Here is a 17,886-nt window from a genome sequence, read left to right as displayed (position 1 = left end):
TAGAGTTACACCAATATGACATTATTTTAGGCTTTCTGGTAAGGTAGAATGTACACGAACAATTTCAATATTTTCTGCAGAAAAGAAAAATCACAAATGTTTTTGTGCCTTTAAAAGAAAATAACGAACAGCACAATATATCGTACAATTATTATTTTAAGCAAATAAAATGTATTTTATGCAAAAAAACCTATTTTGTTTGCATAATATATTGTATTTCTGTGACAACATGTTACATTTTCACGTCAATGACCTTTAACAGCTCGGTGTTGAACCACAAAAACCGTTTACATTTCGTGTCTCCGGTGTAGATTCGACTACACCGGAGAAGGCACACCGGAAAACATTCAGCTTCGTTTCACCCAGGGGAGAGCACACCGGGGTGGTTGGATTTTCCCATTTACACCAGTCAATAAAAACCACAACACCGGTGTACTAACAACTGCGGGATTACACCGCTGTCACGGTGATAGTGTAAAAGGGGTACAAGACGGCGTTAGTAGGTTAATAGTCTGGGTTCAGACGGAGTTGTGACTTAATATTAGTAAAAAGATAATATTTGTTTGCACACATGGCGTTTTCATACGAATATTACGTGAGCTTCCAGACAAAAATCGAAACGTCAACAGTGGTGAACTAACATAAAAAAAGACAATAAATAGATATACTATCTCTATACTTAGAGCATAGAGATAGTATAATATCTCTATACTTAGAGCATAGAGATAGTATAATATCTCTATACTTGGAGCATAGAGATAGTATAATATCTCTATACTTGGAGCATAGAGATAGTATAATGTCTCTATACTTGGAGCATAGAGATAGTATAATATCTCTATACTTAGAGCATAGAGATATTATAATATCTCTATACTTCGAGCATAGAGATAGTATAATATCTCTATACTTGGAGCATAGAGATATTATAATATCTCTATACTTAGAGCATAGAGATAGTATAATATCTCTATACTTAGAGCATAGAGATAGTATAATATCTCTATACTTGGAGCATAGAGATAGTATAATATCTCTATACTTAGAGCATAGAGATAGTATAATATCTCTATACTTAGAGCATAGAGATAGTATATATCTCTATACTTAGAGCATAGAGATAGTATATATCTCTATACTTAGAGCATAGAGATAGTATAATATCTCTATACTTAGAGCATAGAGATAGTATAATATCTCTATACTTGGAGCATAGAGATAGTATAATATCTCTATACTTAGAGCATAGAGATAGTATAATATCTCTATACTTGGAGCAAGAATAACTGCAAAATTGCCTGTTTAAAGTATGATTTGATTAATCTTCATTTTTCATGTTTCTTAGGGATAAATACAACTCTATTAAGAAGACAAAAACAATAAACAGTAAATTCATTGTTATTAGTTTCATTTCAATTAGTTTATTATACAGCAATGCTATAAACACGTACCCACATTACTCATATCACGTTTTTAAGCATGTATACATTGAAAATAAATAAAACTATACACTGTTAAATAAAGAATTACAAGTAAATATTAATTTAGATCCAGTGCCTTATTACGGATCTATAGCTGCTATGTGAAATCAAGTCACGGCATTGTTCACACTAGAGGACGCAACGCAAAGACGTAACCGCAGCGCAAGCGAGTTGACCAATGACAATCGACAGTTCGGATAATCCATCGCTTGTGATTGGTCAAATTACTACTAAAGTAAATACTGTTAACAAACCCTTACATTCTATTGATACTTTTTGGTTATTAACACCTGTATAGACAATACAATTATGTTTATTGTCTTTCCCCTAATCAGTTTTATGCTTATTGTCAAATGCATTAATACTACACAGTGCATGTAATTAGCATGGCGAAGATTTAATCTATTAACATATAGGTACAATACTTTGATGACAAGAATCGACCAATTACAACTATGCACAGGGTACTGACTTTGATTTGGATAGAAATTAAAATAGATGACATCATTATCATAATTTAAATATAATTATGTAATTATTTCACGAAAGATAAACACACGTTTACTTTCACATAGAAGTATATTTAGGTTTTAGTGGCCTTACTTAATACTTGCATAGGAATTTTAATATTAGCAATATGTCTATATTGTTTAAATTTTACCAACAATACTGTAAAACCAGTGAAGTATTAAAAAGGGAGTTGAACCTTATATATGTGGTCACTTTGCTCAATTCCAGCAATATAAGCAACTTATTGGCCACTACAAAACTAGAATTTTAAAATTAAAATCCCTTTTTCGTTAAAGATGTATTGTCCCCCTGAAAAAATAATTATTTAAATTTGTTTGTTGAATAAGCCATTTTAATATCATATAATAATTATCCACTTCGACCAAAAATTAGATGATAAAAAAAAGTATTTAACTGAAAAAACTGTAAATTAAAGCAAAAAATAGTAAAATTGGCTGCCAGCCAATAGATTTTTGGTTGAATTTAACCATTTATTTTGTCATTTTATAAGTGAAAACAGAAGTGATTAACTTTATTAAAACTACAAAATAGCCTATTCAAAATCTTATTTAATTAATCTTCATTTTTCATGTTTTTGGGGGACAATACATCTTTAAGAGACTATTGAGATGTCACATAGGAAAAAAACATGATGGTTTTCAACAAGGGTCTAAGTTGTTGGAGTCTAGAAACTACTGTTAAATCAAAATGTGTCACTGTTCTACCAGCCGCGGTGGCCATAGAGGATTAAAAATGTATACATCATAGCAAAATAAAAAAATATCCTAATATGGAATAATATCACACTCTTTGTACAGCAAACCTTCGGCATAAACTTATTTCATTGAACTAATAAAAATATATTTTTTTTTAAAAACCAACATACATCTGCATAATAACTAAATATTTCAACCAATAATCAAGGCGAAATAAAAAAAATGTTAATTTCACTTCCTTTCATTAAAAATTTGTAAATAATAAATCAATTATCTATAAAAATTGCATGATTGCGGTTTTCAAGCATTCTGAAGTGTGTAACTGGACTTTTGAATCATTCTCATATATTAGTACATCACACAATCATGAATATTAATAATAAAGCCCTTATCCAAAAAATAATTTAAAAACCGGACTTGAAACTAACACATTTTTATTATTTTGCCTAAACATACCATGTTAAAAATGTCAGAACCCTAAATTGCATTTCATGGTTCAGTGCACCAAATATTAGGTGCATGCGAGTTGTTCAAAAACAAATCACACTATTACATAGTATTATAATATTAACTGTTCAATAATCTAAACCAAGTTATAAATAAGCCAAAATACTGCATTTTAATATTTGCCCATTAAATAGGCCAAAAGGCACTCGCATAACATTATTTTTTTTAGTAACCAAACTAAACGATAATACAACTAATAATTCACACACAATGTAAAATATACCTTTATGTTTAGCATGGCCTCAACACATGTACAATAATTATGTATTACAATAATAAATAAATATCATCTGCCAAGATACTGAAAAACATTTAATGGTAGTAGCCCATTAAAATAAAAACGGTGCCTGCAAACAAACAGTTTTTCCTCAAATATTTTTTCCTTCAAACATATTTTCCCTTAAACATTTTCCCCTCAAACTATTAAATATTTTTAATTTAGTTTCCTCATCAAGAATTTTTTTTTCTTTAAAGGATTTACCATTGCTGTACCCTTGGTTTTCTATCTTTTTTTCACATTGATCATAAAACAAATTTACACAAAAGATACTCTTTATAAAAGAAAATAATCACATATAATGGGATTTGAAACAATCAAAATTTGTAATCGTTCGAATAAACAGCTTTCAGAATTGAAACCATTAACCAATTACCGATTCCTCAAACCTATGTTACCAATTTAATATTGCTCAATATCCTAAATTAAAATGTAAATTTCTAGTTGAAATAGAACATGGTCCCTAAATCATTAATAAAAGGATGGTCCTAGCTTATAAGTGTATTAGTACTAGTAATTTAAATTATTATTGTATCCAACGTCGTCGACTACCTGCAACAAGTGAATAGTGGTAGCAAATTTATGCAATGAATTATTTTAATATTGATAATATTCGATGCTCTGTTAAATCACATAGACCTTACTTACAGTGTTCTGTATCATATAGTGAAATCATGTGGGGTTATAAAAGTTAATATCCTTTGGAATTACAATGTATATTTAGATTAACAAATTAGGAGTTGCTGTAATCTAGACTTATTATATCCTTCATATTAATATACAGTTTAACAACCATATAACACAAAACAAAGGATCTAAATTTGGTGCACGTAGTAGTCAAACAATCAACAACCCTGTGTTGTCCGGTTTTCTTTTTCAGTTTTATGTGCTGCCTTATACAAGTTTCGCTTTCTTGGAATTTTGCCCTTCTTATTTTAATCATATTTACTGTTAATTTCTATTTACTATTAAATTATAAGAGAAATAAATGTTACTTTGATTGATTGATAATATGTTCCCATCCACATAATAAATACAATCAACACCATTATTTATTATATGAATCATAATTAATATGATCATAATAATCTTGAAATCAAAAGCATCATGATCAATGTAATCATAATCAATATCAACTCTCTTAAAACCAGAATTAGACGACTTTAAACTAGTATTATTATCATGTTATTTTATTGTGCACATGTGGGGACGTCATTTCTCACTAGATTCCGGTATTGACGGCTTCTTGGTTCACACAACGACCGACAACACAATGTTCTAGGTGATCGCAAAGCGAAAGATTTCTAATATCACAATAACACTTAATAATGGTATTGACGGATTGTAGGTTCAGGCAAAGACCGACAACACAATGTTCTAGGTGATCGCAAAGCGAAAGATTTCTAGTATCACAATAACACTTAATGGTATTGACGGATTGTAGGTTCAGGCAACGACCGACAACACAATGTTCTAGGTGATCGCAAAGCGACAGATTTCTAGTATCACAATAACACTTAATGGTATTGACGGATTGTAGGTTCAGGCAACGACCGACAACACAATGTTCTAGGTGATCGCAAAGCGAAAGATTTCTAATATCACAATAACACTTAATGGTATTGACGGATTGTAGGTTCAGGCAACGACCGACAACACAATGTTCTAGGTGATCGCAAAGTGAAAGATTTCTAATATCACAATAACACTTAATGGTATTGACGGATTGTAGGTTCAGGCAACAACCGACAAGATATTCGAGTATGATCTAGGTGATCGCAAAGCGAAAGATTTCTAATATCACAATAACACTTTCCAGAAAACGAGGCATTCTGTGCCAATAAAAGTGTCAATTATCATGAACAACAATAGTATTTCCCATTATTCAAACCATCACACGAAATATATTGTTTGTGGTTAAACCACCCATACAGAGGTTAACTAATAAATCATACATTAAAAGTACATTTTAAAAATGTTTATCACGTTTTTCATTTACGGGTAAGAAAAATGTATTTGTTAAGTTCAGCCAGTTTAATTCAAAGTGCTAAGTTAACTTTTTATTATAGGAAAATTTAGACATTACAAAGTGCCATTTATTTTTTTAAACCTGTAAGAATAATTTGCGTAAATACATTTCCTTATGTAAGAGTTATTTTTTTTTATTATTAGCACAGAAGCCTTAGACATTAAAGACGGAAATTGCTGATTACTCTAGAACAGGTGCATTATATAAAAAAAATGACTTTTGTATTTGAAGAACATGCCAAATTTGTCTTTTTTGTTTCAAATTTGTTGAAACACGACTGTTTTTATTTAAAACTCTGTTTTAGCCTCATTTAATGGGATAGTCAATCTATCAACTCATGAATATTCATGATTTGTATTGTATACTGCCAACTTTAAGCGAGCTGAATAGTGATTTCATATTTGCATTAAATACAACCCCACGAAACTAAAGTAAGTAAACATTTTATGAATGACATAACAAAGCTCTTTGTTTACTATAGACTGCATATGCCTACCTTAACGTCTGATCAAACATACAAAAGAAGATCATAAAGGTATTCAGCAACCAACAAAACATTACTTTTTGTATTGCCAACCATTGGCAATACCAACATTTCCTATTGAACCATCACTGCTTTGGGCTTCAGCTCTGAACTAAAGAGAATAGGATGGGTGATCAATTAATAAAGCTAATTCGTTTTTTTCGCCCACTTCAGGTCGTCTGATCTTGGTTTGTGACCGGTTAACTTTTCAAGTAGCCACTCAGCCCTGCTCCAAAATTTCAAAAATTCTAGCGGCCCATTGAGCCAACCGGTGGTAATACAGAAATACGTTTCGTGTGGGGAAACGTGGTGTATTCGGTGGTGTTGCTTCGGCAGTATTACGTGCCATCTTTGGAGAAACTCCACCCACGGTGGTAGGCCGAAATAGGTGTGCGACCACTTGTGAATTTGATTAGTTAGTGTAATAAATATACAGAGAAGAAATAGGAAGCACTCCCAGCTATAAAGTTCACGTATTCGTTCATTCGTGTAAACGCAGAAGGTGAATGCCTGCCAGGCCAATAATGGAATAGCCATCATACAATTGTCTCCATTAGTCTCGATATAATCGTGACGTGTAATTGCAGTCGGGTCAATATGATGCTCTCGAAATGGACGTATAAAATTCTGCAAAAAAAAAAAAAAAACCAACATTACTAATTGTAAAAACCTAAATACCTGCAGTGGCGAAGTTTATACGCATCTTAAAAGTTAAATATACACTATCAAACTGACTAAAAAAGGTGATGTGCCCAAATATGGACATTATGATGTCATATCACTACCATATTTGAGTGTAGACGGAGCTTTAGTTTAACATTTATCTTTTTATATCATGCTTGTACTGTAGTTAAATTTGGTAGGGAACACCCATTACATATTTCATACTGGGTTGTTTGTACTGAACAAACATATCAATATCTATACATCACCTGATGATCTGTATCTCCTTCGGTAGTGAGTGGACAATAAATCTAATCTTGAATCATTTATTTATCTAGATGTTTTACTGTTAACATACATTTCCAAATTGACAGATTCACTCCTATTGAGCGTAAGAATATGTAGGGGTGTTGAACATGAAATAAGGTTATAACTTAGCGCAGGCCTCGCAGAATCAAGATTTTTATTGTCATGATGGCAACTAGTACCTGAGATTTGGTTGCCGTCTCAATATCACAGGGTTTGTTTTTGCAATTTTCACTTGCCATAGTTTACCTACAGAAAATGTTTGTTTGCCCCCAGGCCAAGCGCAACTGATTCTGCAAGCCCAGCATAACACGTGGTTGTAGTAAGAAAAAAAGAAAGAAAATTACTTGTCCTAAAATTGGAAGTTCTATGGATCCCCAGGAGTCGGCACTCCAGTGAACAAAACCTGAGAGAAAATCAGCGACCACAATGCCAAACACTGCAAAATACAAAATAACATTATTCGAATATCATTTTTAAAACAAAATAGGACGTTATAACAGTATGTATGAACTACAACATCACGGGTCGTAAAAATTAATTTTAGACATAGCATGCTGGTACGCTCACTTCAGTGTACTGTATGTATCAAGGTATAAACAAGTGCTTTTCTGATTGTCAGAATTCTAAATAACCTACTTAAAAAAAATATATATTGAGAATATAGCATACAGTAGATGTATATAATCTATAAAACAATTCACTGTATTATAACAGTATAGTAGGCCTATAAAGTACACTGTAGTCTCATTGGGGAGGGGGGGGGGACATTTGATTGGCCATTTTAGGAATAGAATATACTCAGATTGCCTTTATGATTAATAATGGATTTAGTCTTTTGTCTGATTAAATTATGGGGTGGGATTAATTCACCCTAGCAAACGAGCAACTTGCTAGTAGACTATATATTATTTTTTGGTAGTCAAAAATTAGCAAGTAGTATGTTGCTAGTTAGATTTTTTTCAAGGTTTAAAAGGTTTACTAGAGTGAATAAAAAATCAAATGTCTAACCCTGATTTAGATTACCTGCATAACAATGGATTTACCAAAGTTCTGAGTTCAATTTTTTTTTCTAAATTAGGGAGTGGGATCATACTAGGTCAGAATACTAATTATGCAATTCATTTGGCTTAGTATTTGTAGTAATGACTGGTCAGTAATTGGTAAATTCAACAAAGATTAAAGAATTACTCACATGCAGCCGCAAATGGGGCAGCCCAATTTTCAATGCTAAAATGGTAGACCAGTTGAAAAATGTTAAAGATTGCCAAAAACAAACAGGTGTATACACATGTAACCTCTTGTGTACGCTTCCCTGAAAAGAACAACAAGTTTGTAATCAATATTCATTGTTATTTTGTATACATAATCTCTTGGTTTTAAAAGGCATTTTATGCCTATTGTTTGAATACCCTGAGAAGTTTAGTACTGCACAGGTACCCTTGCAGGTTGAAAACTTTCTAGTAGCCTGTCATTGTACTATGCAATAAACTGAGAAATAAATACTACACAATTTCATTCCTTATTATTTCTTACTATTATCACAACCTGTATTTAAAGTTATCTATTGTTTTTGAAGAGGGGTCCTAAAATTAGTGTTATTAATATTAGTAATTACCACCAAGGAATTGTTATTATTAATACTACAGTAGTTTAATGGAATATAAACTACCTTGATTATATAATTCATTGTTTAAATCAATGATTCTTTTTTTTTGCATTAAAATCTTGATTCATCATCGATTAATTTTATAAAATTGATACACTCGTTGCCAATATTTTACCTATAACATCATTTTATATACTGTAGTAAAATAATTAAACTTATCCTTCTAAATTTTGTATAAATCATTTTTCATTTTAATTAGGTCTAGTAATTGTTTTTCATGTCTAAAATGTTTCCCTTAGTATTATTATATAAGAGGGAAAATACAAAACAGCTAGTCATACTACTACAGATTATATAATTAAATGTTATTAAGAAGCCACTGGCAAAGTAAAAGGCTTCACATTGATCAAAATGTAGTACAACACTACTATTACTTTACTAACTAGGCCTAGCCTAGGCCTATAATTTATGTTAAAGACTTTATACAAAATCACGGCCTAGGCTGGTAGCAATACTATTTCTACTACTAGTCTATGCCATTCTATTATGTAACACATTTACTATACTTCCTTATTGCTATGTTTTGTCTCATTAATTTTGTTTCAGATTTCTATGTGTTAATACAAATTAAAAATAATAGGCCCAGTCTAAATAATGACATGTTCATTTCCATTCCATTCCATTCCTCTTAAAATTATCGTAAAATAGTAAAAAGAATTTAATATTTATTTAATAAAATTAAAACATTCCCCTACTAGCTAGCACAGCCTCTAGGCTAGTAATATAATATAACATTACCATCAAATATTATACCCTAGCTAAAAAGCTGGGCCAGGGTTTCGACCTAGAATAGTAATATCTCCAAGCCAGGTTTACTGCCTTCGCCTAGCACACTACGGCCTACTTGATGAAATTAAGTGACCTGACCAACCCAACATGCTAAACTTATAGTCTGGGCCTAAGCTACGTACGTTACGTAAGGTAAGGTTGAAACGTAAAATTAATCATATTCTTACCTTTTGTATACAGTCCAGCTAGCTCTTTTGCACCAGCATGATTTGGACCCCATCTTGATACCTTTTTTTGTTTGGTAACTCCCTTTTGATTACAATTTAGGTCCTCTTCTGTCATCTTCTTAGCCTTCGCCACAACCCGGTCGGAAGTCGCCATAACGTCCTCAATGTACTGCATTTGCTACGCTCCAGTAGTGGGTGTATTGCCGACTCTTATTGGATAAGCCGAATAATATAACAAATTCCAGCCAATTAAAAAACTTTTTACTCAAATATTGATAAAGATACCACACCGGTGGGTGGTACGGTTCATGCGCACTGCATGCACCTTTAAAGAGCAGATGGTGGATGGCTGAGTATTTGGTAGAGGGGGAACTTTCGGGTCAAAAACTTTGATGTTATTGCACATAGTATGATATTTTAGTTGTCTAAATTAGGCATAAATTAACCATCAAGTTGTTCATATTCCGTCGATCGTGTTACCCTTACTTTTTCTATCCATTTTAGGCCACACACTCTGTGTTACTTGTTAGGCCCTATCCTAGGCAAAAAATTGAATATACAGTTAGTTGATCATGTGTACTTGTAATTGTATTGCTGGGTTACTCAAAAGATCAAAGGCCTACAACAATGTAATCTATAATGACAATGTGAAGGCATTGTGTTTTATAAGGTAGACTGCTTTCACCTTTGAAGAATCAACAAATAATACAATATATACTTCTTATCTTACAACTTCCTTGTATGGGGCATGACTTTTTTTCATTTTTTTGTATATTAATTATTATAATAAAGACAGTATATATTGCACAATTTTGCCTTAGGATATCATTTAAAAAAATTTATAAATAAGACAATATTTTAGTGTACTTTTTCAACTTCTTACCACCTTGCATGATTGGTGAACAATCTACGATTCTTTCTTTCTTTATTTACCTGAGGCTATAAATAATATAAATTATAAACATTGTAGCATACAAATATTAATAATTATATCAAGGGAAGTTAAGCCGCTAAACATTGAAATATAAATAGTTATATAAATAAATTAGGGCTACCTTTCTAAAATATATATATAATACATAAAAGATTTTTATTTTATTTTTGTAAACACACTTTCTCTCAAATATACAGTATATTCCTGGTGGGGGTTACATTGATTTGTATGAGTCTATTATAATGCCAAAGACACCAAAAGATTGAAATCAGTGCAATGCCAACGTTCATGTTTCATTAACTCAGATCAATAAAACTGAATGAATTACTGTGTATCCAATATGCAGACAGAACCGTTTCGATCCTATACACTTTGTGGTCTAATTCCACCACCTTTATGTCTGATTTCACAAACGGGCATATTTCCGAGTATAGTCCCAGTATGACTTTGGTCTGGATGTAGGCCTCTCTTTAGCCAGTTCAGATGAGTTTTTACAAGAAATGCTTACCAATCATTTTTTTTCCTGAACCAGGGTATAGTCCCACCCCCCAATTTCATGTTCTAGGGGTGGGATTATACCAGAGGATATACGGTAGTGTTTTATCTTGATTTTTCCTAATTTTATTTACCATATTAGGTGCATATTGGAAACTTTGGAATGTTTGCATTTTATCCAGCTGTAATGTCATATTTTAAACAGTTAAACTGTAAATCAACAAGATGGTGCACTTTGATTAGAATATTCAAGAAAAGAGGAATAAGAGAACATGATCATATATCTATAGATTATACATTGCGTCGATATTTCTCAAAAAAACCAAAACTTACAGAAAAAAAATTGGTAAAGTTTTTGTTTTATTTTGTAGTACAATAAAGTTAGAAATGCTTTTTAGTCAGGAAGTAAAATGCATGAAAATTTGTATTTTCATTCATAAATTGGGTTATAACATTTTAAAAAATACTTCAAACCATTGAGGGCACTATTAAAAATCTAAATACATTTATATTAGTCAACATAATTTAAAAAAATGCTTTGGTAATTCATTATTTCAGTTCTTACATTATCATGTTATTATAAAAATGTATTATTTACAAACTGATAGTAGACTACTATTCTCATATCAATAAAACACAAAATTGATGTTACTCATTTTTATAATTCAATAATTATTAGACTAAAAAATTCATTGATTGGCGGAAAGTTGTTTTCATTGGAGGGGAAGGAGGGGATGGTTGCATATCTATGAGACGAGAGGCACATGTGGAATTTGGAGGCCCTGATGGTGGAAATGGAGGAAATGGGGCAAAGGTCATTGTACGATGTATGTAACACTGCAGTTTCAAAGAACTTATAAAACAAGAATCTCCTGTTTGTCCGAAGCGCGTAACAATTTCGAAAGGCATTGTGGGATAGAATAGAGCTAATGGGTGGCGCCATTGTGAGCCATGGAGTAGGGCGCCCGCATCAAATTAGAAAGTCAAAATCATAGAGGGGATCTGCTAATTCTCTAGGCGGGATAGAGTAATTGACTGAGGAGTAGGGCACCCGCATCAAATTAGAAAGTCAAAATCATAGTGGGGATCTGCTAATACTCTAGGGGGGTAGAGTAATTGACTTCCTAGTTTGGAGGGGGCGCTGCTCCATGCTGTGAAATGGCGTCGCCCAGTTTGACCTTTTAACCCTGTACTTCCGATACTGTGTTTTGAATGCAAATTGAAGAACAGGAGATTCTTGTGTTATAAGTTCTTTAGTTTAAGCACCCAATTTTTTCTACTGTATCTCCACATATTCTGCATTACAGTTTAGTTCAGATAAAGTTTGATAGTGTGGACAGACCTTTAGACTTATGACCTTTATGACACTGTATTACAGAATTTTGCTTACTAGATACTGGAAAAAAATTGTTTCCTTTTAGCATCCAAAAAAATCAAAAGTTTGGATAAAGTTGTATCAACTTACAAAGGAGAAAATGGTGTAAGAGGAAGCAGTAGTAATAGTCATGGGAAGAATGCAACGCACACAATTGTTGAGGTAATGTAGTAGTACAGTAATAGTAGGCAGTTTTCAAAACAGGCGACGCAGCAGTGAGCCACACACAACCGTGAATGCAATTTACACTAATGGGCATGTGGTTACAAGAAAACTTCCCGCGGACCATTGAACAGGCAACGCGATTTGAAGTTGCTTCTCTCCATTTTCTAACAAGCACGTGGTACACTTCTGTGTCGCCTGTATCCAAAGCTGCCTAGTATCAAAAGTCACAGTAGGTGTTTAGACGAATATAGCCTACAGTGTCATTGCAGCTTCTGTTTACCGATTTGCACTTGCAGAGGTCCCAACTTGGAAAAATTACATATTGGGAGACTTTATACAAGTATGGCCAACCTATAGAAGGTGCTTATAATTTGTACAAAATATACCCAAACATAGAGGATAAGCTGTTTCTAAAAATCTGTGGCAACATATATATCAGTGGATATATCAAGCAGAGATATTTTTTGTATATTTAAAATAATCTAGAGAAATTTCACCTTTAATGGTAGGCGGGGAGATCACTCAAGTTATCGGGAAACCATCCTGCAGTTATCGGAAGAGTTGGAACATCTGGACTTTTACAATGTTTATTCTTCTTTTATTAATGTAGGTACCTGTTGGAACTATGATAAAGGAAAATGATGTTTGTTTAGTAGACCTTGAACATGATGGTGATGAGGTAACTAATAAATGCCACTATTAGCCCTACATGTACACAAATATTGTGTACAGTAACATAGAGATAGATCCAGCAAAAATATAATAATATCCTGGATTTATGAAGCGCCTAACTTTTGTGAAACCTCTAAGCGCTGTACATATTATTACCCTGGTCATTTTTGGATATATGGACATATATTCATAAAGCAATGTAGTGTCATTGTACAGTAGTTGGTTAATTTTATTACCAACAGCAACCACTATATACTTCAACAATACTTTATAATAATATTAATAATAATATGAACTACAACGTAAGGTGGTACTGAATATGGCAGGTTGGGGAGGTCAGACAATATGTATTCATGAATTTGCTTTTCCTTCATCCAATCTACATGGTAGATGGATGAAGCTATTGTTTTTAACCACGTGACTATGTGGCGTAGGTTTTATTTTTATATATTTATATTTTTGCACTGATGAAGGGCTAGTGTTGCCCGAAAGCTCTGCTAACTTTTCTGGCTGTTTACTTTATCGTTTTGATTTAGCTTTTCGCTTTTTTTTAAAATCTCCATTGAGATCCAGCCACTGATACCCACAGCATTGTCATTTTTTTCAGTAATTTGCCTTTGGATTTATATATTTATATATAAACACATCAGGCAATGAACATTAATTCTAAACCGCCCGGTGATATACTGAAATTTAATTAATTAATTTAAAATGATAAAGATGAGGAATTCTGTGAGAATGAGAAAAAGTCGCCCCAATCGAGACTCGAACTCGGACCGCCTGCTTGATATGCAGATGTCCTAACCATTAGACCACTGGGGCTTTCATGGTATTGTTCAAACTCGATTGGATAGCGACTCTTTAACATTCTCGGCGTGGTACGGTGGAACAGCACTAATCCTCAGTTGTACGTACGCGCACCAGAGATCAAATTGATACGCCCTATCCAATCGAGTTTGAACAATACCATGAAAGCCCCAGTGGTCTAATGGTTAGGACATCTGCATATCAAGCAGGCGGTCCGAGTTTGAGTCTCGGTTGGGCCGACTTTTTCTCATTCTCACAGATTTCCTCATCTTTATCATTTCAAATTTATATTTATATATATATATTTACATATTAATTGAGCTATGGAGAATTTTTTTTTTTTTCCCGAAATAAAAGATGAATGAATGAATAATAATAATAATAATAATACTGTTTTGTACATACAGTAAATGTTAATCTTCTTATGTTTTATTGTTAGTTTATTGCAGCTCGTGGGGGCGCTGGTGGAAAAGGAAATAGAGAATTCTTATCAAATGAAAACCGAGCACCGACAATTGCCACACGAGGTATGAGAGGCGAACAGCGAATTTTAGAATTGGAATTGAGAGTTATGGCACAATTTGGATTGGTAAGATTAAGTATTGTGTTTGTGTAATTGCGTTGATATGTTATATCCAGGTTTCGGCAGCGGCTCCAGTATATTTGTATGGTTTTTGAGAATTCCCATGACCTCTGGGATTGTTTGATTTAGGTAAAATATTGATTGACTGAATTGTTGACTTGCAACTTGCGGTGAACGTGCAGACGGACCGTTACATGTACTCGTTCTACCCAGCTGGGATAAGGCATTATAACAAAAGATTTGTTAGATAGCTGTTGTTTTTTTTCCCCTTATATTTATTTTAGGCAAGCCAAGATAATTTATGAGCATTGTCATTTCCATTTATATTGGACAATTAATGTATCTGTATCTGCATGTGTGAACATAATTGATAGGTTTCTGCTGTTGGAGTGTTATATAAATAATTGTTTACAGTATATCAATCTGTTCACATTTACTGTATCTAGATTGGTTTTCCAAATGCTGGAAAATCTACCTTATTACGTGCTTTGTCAAGGGCTCGGCCAGCGGTTGCTGCGTACCCTTTCACCACTCTGAATCCACATGTAGGAATGGTTGAATATGATGATATGGAACAAATAGCAGGTGACTAGTCTGTTTGTAACTAAATCTATTATGTTATACTAGTAGTAGTATCTTTTTTAAAAGCCTCATTAGCAATGCATATTTTTTTCTCAAACCAGGGAATTGTAATTACAACTCCCTGCTCAAACTAACTGCTGCTATTTGTCCACTTTTTGCAAAAACTTTCCTTGCAACTTACTAGGGCTACACACGGTAACAATTGGAGTGAGTGCAGAATCTGTTTGGGCTTTAGCCTATTCTGCCTATTGATGACCGAATAAATATTATTATTTATTATTATTAATATAAATAGGGGTTGCGGACACAATGTGTTATAACGCTTTATTGATGACACAATCCTCTTGAACCAATTGTGGTGGATTAATAAATAGAAATGAAATAAATACCTGTATGATTGCACTGTAGGAAGTAGAAATTCCTAGAATAAAGTACCTATAAGAAAATATAAAATATTAACATTTAGTATTTCTTTTATTAGTTGCAGACATTCCAGGACTGATACAAGGTGCGCATTTAAATAAAGGCCTTGGACATTCGTTTCTTAGGCATATAGAGCGCTGTCTTTGCTTATTGTATGTCATCGACCTCTCTCAACCAAACACTCTAGAGCAACTTCAGCACCTGAAATATGAATTGGATCAGTATTTGCCAGGTCTAGCTGAACGGCCGCATGCAGTTGTTGGAAATAAGATTGACATTCCTGAAGCTAAGCAAAATCTTAAGATAATTCAAGAAAATATTAGCTTGCCTGTTATTGCAATTTCTGCACATTATAATTTGCATATACCAGAACTTAAAAAACATTTACGTGAACTTTCTAACAAATATGTAAATAAGTTAGAGGAGACTTCTGAAGAGCATCATATCATTTAAAGATGAAAAGAATTACCTGAAAAAGTAATTCTTAACAAAAATGTTGTTGAATATGCCATTTTAATGTAACATGATAGTTATCCACTTTGAAAATGTATTTACTTGAAAAAACTGTAATTTACAGCAAAAAATGGTCAAATTAGCTGCCAGCCAATAGGTTTTTGGTTGAATTTAACCATTTACTCTGCCATTTTATAAGTGAAAACATTATTTTTTTGTTTTCGTTTTTTTTTCTACTGAAGTGATTAACTTTATTAAAACTACAAAATAACATATTAAAAGTCAATTTAATTCATCTTTATTTTTCATTTTTGGGGGACAATACATTATTTTATATTATTTTATTTTATAATTATAATAATGATGTCATACTGTATATGACCCAAGTATAATCTCAGGAGGCTTGGGTACCAAAGTTGATGAAAGTAAGAGGCAGGAGATCATGCTAAGGTTAACAATGGGTTTACCCAAGTCTCGTGTCCAAATTTAGCCTAAATTCATAGGTGAGATATACGCGGCGGATGGTCATATACAGAGTAGAATATTATGTTGGTTTGATGGTCTGAATATGTTAGTAGTAATGTATGTCAGATTCAATAATACTTTAGAATACTAGGCTATATCAAATCCATTGATAAAATACATTGAAATATGTGAAGAAAATGAGGATAAAAGTATTAAAGTACAAAGTACAAAATGCCAATTATCTTTTCTGAACTGGGAAATACAATATTCCTATGCTAAGAGTCACAAAGACAAAGTGATGAGTTTTAATGCATACATATTAGGATTATGATGGAAGAGCATGATGATGTGATATTTTAATGCATAACCAAGATTGCTGCTGACTCAATGAATATATTAAAACAAATTATGAAGATTTTGTGTTGGAAATAAATTAACTTTTCTATTAAATATTATTGTGTGCTATTTTCAATTATATTTTCCCTACTCCACAATTTTATTTTAAACAGCTATTATAAAAGCTTTAAAATAAGATTTGCCTTTTGCAAGTACTGTAACTATAATACATTAATGGCGTTCCATACGAATTGCACTTAATGCGCGCCATACTTACGAAGTGTCTACACACGCCACGTCGCATTTTTGTGTACAATCGAACGTACGTCTGGTAGCGGTGCTCGACTCCTTCTCTCCGCTCTCGCTAGGCCTACGTAAAGAGTTTTTTTTAGTCCCAGTGCAAGACTTACTTTATTTCACTATTAAAATGTCGGCTAACTTGTCCACAGTAGTGCAGAAAATTTACAATGAATACATGACAAAGACATCGCAGAAACTGAAAATTATTGATGTATATTTAACTTATATTCTGTTAACAGGAATCATCCAATTTGCCTACTGTTGTCTTGTCGGAACGTTTCCATTCAACTCTTTCTTGTCGGGATTTATTTCAAGCGTAGGGTCGTTTGTACTGGCAGGTAAGCCTAGGACCAGGCCTAGCTAGAAAGCTAACTAGCTAATTAGCACCAAGCTAAATGTTTTTAATTTTGAACCCACACTACCAATATTATGCCTGAATTGAAGAGGCCAGTTTTTAATTAAAAAAATGAAAAGCAGGTTGTTTACTTTTTGGCCTCTCTCTAGCTAAACCTAGTCTAGGCCTAGCTACTGCCTAGTCTAGAGAAAGACTAGGCTAGTCCTACATTGTTTACTATACTGCACAATTTCATTTTTTCTTATCCTTTATGCTATTTCATCTTTTCTTTTTTTTAATAGTTTGTTTCAGACTACAAGTAAAC

At 32.8% G+C, this 17,886-nt stretch overlaps 2 protein-coding genes across 2 annotated transcripts; one reads left to right on the top strand and one right to left on the bottom strand.

Moving 5' to 3' along the window:
- Positions 1–1,409: 1,409 nt before the first annotated feature.
- Positions 1,410–9,937, bottom strand: LOC140057450 (plasmanylethanolamine desaturase 1-like). The gene is made up of 4 exons (XM_072103114.1): positions 9,638–9,937; positions 8,208–8,327; positions 7,360–7,451; positions 1,410–6,670 (listed from the first exon to the last, which is right to left on the bottom strand). Exons 1-4 carry the CDS (start codon positions 9,810–9,812, stop codon positions 6,191–6,193), a joined length of 867 nt encoding a protein of 288 aa, XP_071959215.1. The 5' UTR covers positions 9,813–9,937; the 3' UTR covers positions 1,410–6,190.
- Positions 9,938–9,958: 21 nt separating this feature from the next.
- On the top strand, positions 9,959–17,011 carry LOC140057443 (mitochondrial ribosome-associated GTPase 2-like). Its single transcript, XM_072103107.1, has 8 exons — positions 9,959–10,044; positions 11,209–11,412; positions 11,746–11,893; positions 12,488–12,603; positions 13,217–13,285; positions 14,525–14,674; positions 15,115–15,253; positions 15,732–17,011. The coding sequence occupies exons 1-8, from the start codon at positions 10,030–10,032 to the stop codon at positions 16,124–16,126; spliced, it is 1,236 nt and encodes a 411-aa protein (XP_071959208.1). The 5' UTR covers positions 9,959–10,029; the 3' UTR covers positions 16,127–17,011.
- Positions 17,012–17,886: the final 875 nt, after the last annotated feature.

The sequence above is a fragment of the Antedon mediterranea genome, chromosome 8, assembly GCF_964355755.1.
Source record: "Antedon mediterranea chromosome 8, ecAntMedi1.1, whole genome shotgun sequence".
NCBI classification, from domain to species: domain Eukaryota; kingdom Metazoa; phylum Echinodermata; class Crinoidea; order Comatulida; family Antedonidae; genus Antedon; species Antedon mediterranea.
Note: the sequence above shows the minus strand (reverse complement) of the source record. Positions and strands in the feature narration are given on the sequence as shown.